Raw genomic sequence first — 8,539 nt, forward strand, 5'->3', positions numbered from 1 at the left:
AGGGGGTCGGACCAGATGATCTGCCCAGGTCCCTTCCGACCCTAGAAACTATGAAACTATGAACTCAACAAACATGAAACCTTGGAGGGGAGGCACGGGTTAGGGGGGGCTTTTGACCTGGTTCCCTGCTTTCAGGGATCTGGAGTCAAGACCAGAGACTTCTCCATGTAGGAGCTGGACAGCTGCGTGATCCTTGACTTAGTGTCTGTCAGAGAGCTGCAGGCTGGGAGGCTGGTCTGGGGGAGGGGGAGACTGAAGGTTGGGAGGTATCACTGTAGCAGCTGCTGGACACTGCTGGCCCTCCCACATGCGACCCCCAGTTTCCATAGCCATGTCTCCCCTTCAAGCACCATGGATCCATGTCCCTTGCCAATACTCGGGGCTCATGGCAGGCAGTGGGGATGCTGCAAGTGGCTGCACTGGGGTCTACAGAAGTTAGCAGAGTGGGTAATTATTTGGGCTTGAAGGTCACTTAGGGTGTTTTTTTGAGTGGTCACAGGGTAAGTCAGCACCTTTTCCTCCTCCAACAGCTCACCAACATTTCCTAAATAGCTCTGCTTCACACTGGAGCAGCATCTGGGAGTGGGACAGGCAGGAGGGGCTGGGGCTGGTATTGGCGGCTCATGACAGGATGGGGGCAGGGCCCGGGGCAGAGCCACCCTACACTCTCTGTAGGCCCCTGTGAAGGGCGCTGGTTCCACGGGCAGGAACATATGAGGAGCAGCTCACAGGTCTGCCCTGGGCCCTGGGCCCTGCACTGTAATAACACCAAGATCCCATCCCCTCACCCATCTTGCTCCTGGACATAGCTCCCCACCTGCTTGCAGCTCTATTCCATCCATCTGGATACCCACTTGGGTCCCGGCCAGTCTCCATGGAGACCCTTGGATCTCTGGACAGTGATAGCGCAGGGGCCAGGGCAGAACCACAATCTGTTCCCTGCACAGCCCTGCCCATACAACCATCTCCCATCGCAGGGATGTGCGGGCAGCAGGTTGTGGCTCTACCCTGGCCCCACACTGTCACCACCTTACAATCTTAGCCCTGGCCCTGCCCTCCTGTCCTGCTCCTAGACACCGCTCCCTACTGGCCCCTTGCCCCATCTCAGCCACCTGGCCATACACCCTGCTTATGTGGGTCCTGCAGTGGTGGATGTGGGGCAAACGGGCCAGGTCTGGCAGCTGTGGCAGCCAGAAGGAGCCGCCGCTGTCAGGACTGCCGGGAAGAAGAATCCAGCAGCTGCACAGGCTCAGCACTGCTGCATGCTCAGGGATAGTGGCACTGGCTGCACACACCATACTGCCGTTGGAATATGCATTTTTCTGCTGTTAGGTATTTTTTAAAGCCTCTTGTTTCACATCTGTAATTGTGTCTCCTTGGGTGTGGCATTGAGAGGTTGGGTGCTGGTGAGGAAGCTCCTGCATGATGTCAGTCATTTGTGTGCTGCAGGGTGGTTGTACAGCAGGTGTCTCGCATCTTCAGGTTGTCTTGATCATTGTATCCTGCTGGCCACAGCTCCTCTGATGTCAGGCAGAGCGATGCCAGCCAGCAGGTACACACCATTTAGGCTTATAGGCTTCCAATATCTTGTGATGTATCGACAGCTATCAGTCAGAATGGGGTCAAGGTGTTTAGCACGTTCGGATTTCCCCCATACAGGGCACAGGCAGATTAACACACAGGCCAGTGGGGCCAGGCCCAGGGGCCCCTGCCAATCAGGACCCCCCAGATGCATGGGCAGCACCTTTAATTTTGCAGGTTCCCCACCATGCACCCCTCACTGCTCATTGGTGGAGGGGCCTCACTAGTGGCTCACTCCTCATTGGCAGGGAAGCAAAAGCCACAGTTTTAAACTTGGCACCACTTTTTGCCTCCATGCTGCTGATTGGCTGAGGGGCCCTGCTGCTTGCTGCCAACCAGCAGGGAGACAAAAATGGCTTCATGTTTAAAACTGCAGTGTTTGCTTTTGGTTTTGACTAAAACCGTGGTTTTCATTCTTGCTAGCTCCCCATTTCAGTTGGTGAGCTTAAACAAGACAGTTACAAGTGCTTGCCTTTCCTTTTGTCTTCATATGTTCTTTATGTGAGAGGGTTCAATCAAGAGTGGCTCCAAAAAAACCCTGGGTTTGGATAGTGGGGTCCTGGACCAATGATTTTGAAGTGGTGGTTGACCTCATGGTTTTCAGACGAAAGGCATATAGTTGTATTTTTGCTGGGTTGGCACATACAGGTTTCCCTCGATTTATGTGGTACGTGCATTCCTGGAGAACGGTGCATAAATCGAATTCGTATAAAGTAAACCCACTTTATAATGTAACAAATAGGGATAGGTTCCCATGGTGGTGAGGGAGGGAGGAGTGAGGCTGGGACTAGGGAAGGGGCAGGGCTAGGGATGCCACTCCTGGGGCTGCACAAGGGAGCAAAGCAGAGGGAATTGTCAGTGAGTTGGGGGGGGGTGAGAGGGCATAGCTCTTGCTGCAGAATCCAGTGGGGGGACATGGGGCACAGTGCAGCTTGTTTGGACTCATCCCAGACCCTGCTGCAGCAGCCCCAGGAGCAGCTGGTACCAGAAGCCTGCAGCTGCTGGGCTGCACCATGCTCCCATGCCTGGGAGCTACTCACCCCAGCTCCTGGGCTGTGCCATGCCATGGTGCAGGCAGCTGGTGTCGGCTGCTCCCAGGCCTGCTGCAGCAGGGGCTGGGGTGAGTGTGGACAAGCGGAGCCCTGGGTGGCATGGGACACGGTGCAGATTGTCCGCACTCACCCCAGCCCCGGCTGCAGTGGGCCCGGGAGTGGCTGACACCAGTTGCAATGGGACCTGTCAGTGGGTGCGGGGGAGGTGGGCAGCGCCTGTTGCTGCTGCAGACCTCCCTGGGAAGAGTCTGGTGCCACCTCTGGCCCCAGCTTGCAGCAGCAGCCTGCTGTCATCCCACATGCAGATCTGGGGGCATGTGCCCCCCAGGAAGAGCCCAGCACAGCCTCCCAGCCTGCAGCCCTCCCAGGGAATGCGGAACAGCAAAAGGCGCCGCCCCTCTGCACCCACTGACAGTTCCCGCCACAGCTGGTGCTGGCCACTCCCAGGGTCGCTGCAGCAGGGGCTGGGGTGAGTGCGGACAAACTGTGCTGTGCCCTGTGCTGCCCAGGGCTCTGCTTGCCCGCACTCACCCCAGCCCCTGCTGAAGTTGTCTCAGGAGCAGCTGACACCAGTTGCCTGCGTGGGGGGGGGGGGGGGGGGTGAGGGGGGCACCTATGTCGATTGCATCAGAATGAATTTACCTGGCATATAATTAATTATGGGTTTAAAATTTTTCATCGCATAAGAGCGAATTCACATATACAGAACCCGCATAAATTGAGGGAAGCTTGTAACCAATTTTCGATGCAGTATGAGGTTAGGCCAGTTAATACCTCACTTAGGGATTTTCCAACCTGGTCAAAGCTGGTGTTTTGGGCTGTTATGCCCAGTTCGTCTGCATAGATGAAACATTTTGTTTCCAAATCAATTGGTTGGTTATTCATATAGATATTATATAAAAACAGTGCAAGTATACTTCCTTAGGGAATACTGTTAATCTGTTACCTCCATCTGCTATGCTTCCCATTTAGTTTGAGAAAAAAGTCTGTTTATGAGCAGAGTTCATGGCTCTTAGGTTAACAGAGCTCCAGTGATTTGACCTCTCTCGAAACTATCTTCAAAAGGAAGGATGAGGGTATGGACACACTTCCTTCCCAAGCTGTTTCAAAATGGCCATGTTTAAAAAAGACAGCAGCTGTTGCATGGAGGGGCTGGGATGATACAAATGTAGCAAAACCACTTCAACTTTAATGCTGTAGGAAGCCCTGTTACAGTTAGAGCAGTTCTGCTACATTTATATTAATATTGGGGGGCCCTTCCACATCTGCACATAACAATTACAATGTAACAGCTGCTGCCCTTTTAAAACAGCTTCAAATAGGTATCTGTGCACAAGTGGCTATGGCTAATTCACAGTGGAAAGAAAATAGAAACCATCCTTTTTTATGCACGTGCAGTGAGATCTCAAAGTATTTTCAGCTGCGCTAGTGAAATACTCTCAGGGGCACCAGTCACATATCAAGTTTCTCTCAAAAAGTAGCCGCTGTTATCAGATGTTTCTCCTGTTGTTTTGCTCTTTACAGCCTGTAGAAAGCAACCTCTTGCTGTGTTGTAAAGGCAGGGAGATAAGATGCTGTCTTTTCATGTTTTTCACTGTATCTTAACAAGAGCTTTGATCCAGTAGTTTAATTTTACAGTTCTTTTTGGCTCCCTGCCATACCATCCTTGGCAACAAAGCTAACAAAAATGCTAATTTCAATTCCAGTAAGATCTGAAAATTGCTGCTCCTTCTTTAAGTCAGTAAAATTCATTCTTACACTTCGCACTAGCTTATTCTCTAGTAAATTTGAAACCATTACGACAGATTTTGTTTCTTGGCAACATAAAGCCATTATTCACATTTGTACAGGTCCAAAATAACCAACGGAGTCCGGGCCCTTGGCAAGGGCTATGTGACTGCTATGGCTAGAATGTGTTACTTTTGCATTTCACTTACACTCTCACATTTAGTATGGGAGGCATTGAATGGGTGGTATTTCTGTGTGGTGTAATCACAGCTATAGCTATCTTTTCTCATGACAATCTTGTTTGTACCAGAATCTGTTTCTGATTCTGAAGGAAAGCCAGCCTAAATCTTCCCTAGAATATTACAACTTGCAACCAGGCCTGCTTAAATTTTTAATTAAAATAGTACCAGTGACTGTTTAATAGACCTTGGCTCAAACAAATCCTTTTGTTTTCATGTTGCTCAATCTTGCCGTGCCTTCTACATGAGTCACACATTTGCAAGAAGAAAGGATTACTTCTGAATGGTTAGCTATGAGGAAGTACAGAAACTTTCCCTCTTTTGATAGGCAGCTGTGATGTCCCATTAGCATTGGTCTAAGGCAGAGTAGCTCAATCTTTTTTACAAATGGGTCAAACCTTACAAGGATAAATGGACCAAGGGCAATGTAGAAAAGCATTGCCAGAGCTCTGCATGCACAGTGAGCTCTCAGAGCTCATCAGGTTTGGCTCAGACTCAAGACAGAGCCTGCCCTGATATGCCAGTGAGCTCAGAGAGTTTATTGTGCAGCAAGAGCTCTGGCAGAAATCATGCAAGAGCCACATCTAGCTTGTGGGTTGTAGATTGAACACGGCTGGTCTAGAGAAGAATCTCAACTGAATCAGTGCCTAAACTCTCATCCTTAATTTTCCCTTACTCTTGCCTTTAGCACCCAATTTCTTAGAGCAAGGGCACCTTTGTCTATCTTCAGTAAATTTATCATTCTCTCTTCTCCTTGGGACAAGAAAACATAACAGCTTCTAGTCAAGTTATGGGATTATCGGAGGACTTTTTTCTGAGAGAGAGAGAGCTTCATAGCTGGAAGCAAAATGCAGTAGGTGTTGGTACCCACTCCACTGCCTGATTTGCTGGTTATGATGAAAATGGCGTTGGGTCATTTCTATAGTGACCCCCAGTATTCTAATCTGCTGTAACTGAAGCAGATTTGATGAATTTCAAGAAGTATGAACTTTAATGATTTTGATCCCTCTCCATCCTTCTAGAATCCCGTGTATTTCCAGTGACGTTCCTTAATGTTTCCAAGAATTCGACTTTGCAACAATTGCTGGTAGAATGGGATGTTAGTGACTCAGCACATGAGTCTGAACAAGAGATGGTATTTGAAATTCAAGTCAGTCAAACAGAAGAAAAGAATGTTGTTTGGATTGTAAGTATCTCCCCAAGCAGAAATCCTTCAAATGTCTTCATATACGTTTACATATAGCTTTTTCATAAAGCTTGTCCTATATGACATGTATTTCCAAGGCTGCACTAGAAACACTTACGTATTTTACTCTCTGCCAGCATCTGATTAACGTAGAAAAGTTGTTCTGAGTTTCTGTGAAAACTAACATTTATTGAAGTATCTTGATAGACTGAGGTCTAAAGCAGTTATTAAGGTTTCTCCCCAGTGTGTGATTGTACATTGCCGCAGCCATCATTATTCTTTGCTCTAGACCCCCAGGTTACTGGCTCTTATCACAGTCACTAACCTCCTGGCTGAAAAAGACAAAATATAATTTCCCTAAAAGTGTGATATTTGTCATAGTATCTTCAAGAGACAGGAATGGGAAACAAGGTTTTCTTCATAAGCATAGCTAAGTCATCAAGTGTAACTTGATTGTGCATTTTATTTCTATTTTCTTCTAGTCACCTGACTGTAGCTGTCTCTTCCCTGCCATGCTTTCAACACTGGGGAAGGAACAAGTATATTCCATAGCAGTAGATACCATGGCTGCATGTGATGTGCTACCAGAATCCAAGGAATTATGTAGTTTTTTAGCATGTGTGGTCTTTTACTGTGTCCTCCTGAAAACTGACATGCATGAGATATATATCATTTAAAAAAATAGTTTGATATTGCTGTCAAGCTTTTGCTCCAAATCAGCAGATAAATCACCAAGTAAAGTGGCATGAAAGAAATGTGCTCCAGAAATGTTTTAGTAAAAATAATATACATGAAACCTGAACTCTTTAGGGATATCATGGTTTTTAAAAACATTTGCTGATTGAAATATGGGAGAATTTTAAATACAGATATCAAAACCTAGAAAATTATGATTGATTGAACTGTATGCCCACTGGAATACTCAAGAAAACCACTGTATTTAGGCTCTGGATTGAAAAATGGATATTTAGGCTGTTATTTTTAGTATATTCATTTTTGACCTGACTCTCTTCTGACTGATTAAGATGTGAGTAAGTCAACAGGAGCAGAGTGTGAACAATGCTGATCACTGAAAATCCCCCTTCCCCCCGCACACTACAAAGGCGTCAAACATATGGCATGTATGTTCGATCCAGCCCCCAGAGCCATGCCATCTGGTATACAGACTTCTAGAATGGCTGGGATTTCAGCAAAGGGGATTAATGCCCACGACTCCATGAACTTACACCGGGAGTTGGGTAGGTTAACTCAACTGTTGCTTGTCCTGCTGGCAAAATCCTGGGCCCTGTTGGAAAGTACCAACAGCAGCTCAGGCAGCCACCAGTGCTCATGCCATTGCTGCTCATGCTGCTGCCAGCTCCCATCAACTTCAGTAGGGGTAGGACTTTGCCCATTGAGTCTCAACAAGGCCAAATGCTCGCCAGAGCTCCCAAGCTGGGCATGGTTTACAAATTAGCATTTGTCCCTTTCAAGACCAATAGCTGTAGTCTTTCATTAATGTTATTATACAACAACATTTTCCCTTGCAAATAAGATCCCACAACTCTGATCCCGTACTGTGCAGCAAAAGTTTACCGATTTTTGGTTCCTTTCATGTTTTCCCCAGAATGAGTTTTGCCTTATGTGCATCTTGAAAAAGTAAGTGATTAATGCCAAAAAAATAAATAGCCTTAATTAAGATAATGCTAATGCATTATCTGGAAACAGACTTGAAGTCCAGTAAGTCTACCAATAATAATTCTAATGTTTTAGTGTCCAGTAAATATCCATTTGTGCTATCTTTATTTAAAATGTAACAGTCATTACACTTGTGTAAACTTAGTTACCGCATTTAAGTCTCAAGTCAAATTGCCACTGAATTTAATAGAGATGAATACAAGAGGTCATTATGTACTATGCCCATTATGCATAGTACATAAGCTAATACAGAGAGCTTGCAACTCTCTTTTATTTTATTTTGTATTGTCTTTTTTTTTCTAAGCAGAAGGATACATTTAATACAAGGAAATTACCTGAAATGGTTTGTGCTCTTCTTTCCTGGTTCTTGCTGGGTTTGGAGGCACTTTTATGCTGCAGTTGCATGGAATTGCATTGTGCCGGAGAAACGTACTGCACGGATACACTCCTTCAGCAACATCTGTATGGCTAGACAGAGCTTCCCAGTTAGTCTGGGTTTCATTGACATGGGACTTTGGCCAGAATGTATCCCCATTCACAGGGGACACAGGCAGTAGGGCTGTGCAAAACTTCACCGAGTGTTTTGTTTTGAAACTGTTTCTATACGTTTTGAGCTCGAAACAGCGAAATTGAAACAAAACAAAAAGTTTGAAAACAGCTGCAAAATGAAATGAGGGCACTCTAAATGTTTCGAAAGTTTTGAAAAGTTTTGAGTTTCGAAGCAGCCCAGTGGTGGGAGGCAGGGGAGAGCCAAGGCTGCGCTCTGAGCAGCTCCGCAGCCCCATGGGGCTCAGTCCGGTGGCAAGAGGCAGAGTGCAGCTGTGGCTCTCCCTGCCTCCCACTGCCAGGCTGTGCTCTTAGCAGCTCTTTAGGCCCATGGAGCTCAGGCCAGCAGTGCGAAGTGGGGAGAGCCAGGGCTGCGTGCCAGATTCATAGATTCATAGATGTTAGGGGTTGGAAGGGACCTCAATAGATCATCGAGTCTGACCCACTGCATAGGCAGGAAAGAGTTCTGGGTCTAGATGACCCCAGCTAGATACTCATCTAACCTCCTCTTGAAGACCCCCAGGGTAGGG

At 47.0% G+C, this 8,539-nt stretch overlaps 1 protein-coding gene across 2 annotated transcripts in view; it reads left to right on the forward strand.

Annotated features, from left to right (window-relative positions):
- The window catches only part of OSMR (oncostatin M receptor), a 66,420-nt gene that overhangs the window by 17,615 nt on the left and 40,266 nt on the right, over positions 1 to 8,539 (forward strand). For both annotated transcript variants that reach the window (XR_003095314.1, XM_025210397.1), the window contains exon 3: positions 5,623 to 5,786. Coding sequence is in view for 1 of the 2 variants with exons in the window: in XM_025210397.1 (XP_025066182.1) it covers positions 5,623 to 5,786 (164 nt within the window). In the remaining variant the exon portion in view is untranslated. The remainder of the gene's footprint in view (positions 1 to 5,622; positions 5,787 to 8,539) is intronic.

The sequence above is a fragment of the Alligator sinensis genome, unplaced genomic scaffold (assembly GCF_000455745.1).
Source record: "Alligator sinensis unplaced genomic scaffold, ASM45574v1 scaffold881_1, whole genome shotgun sequence".
Classification (NCBI taxonomy): Eukaryota; Metazoa; Chordata; order Crocodylia; family Alligatoridae; genus Alligator; species Alligator sinensis.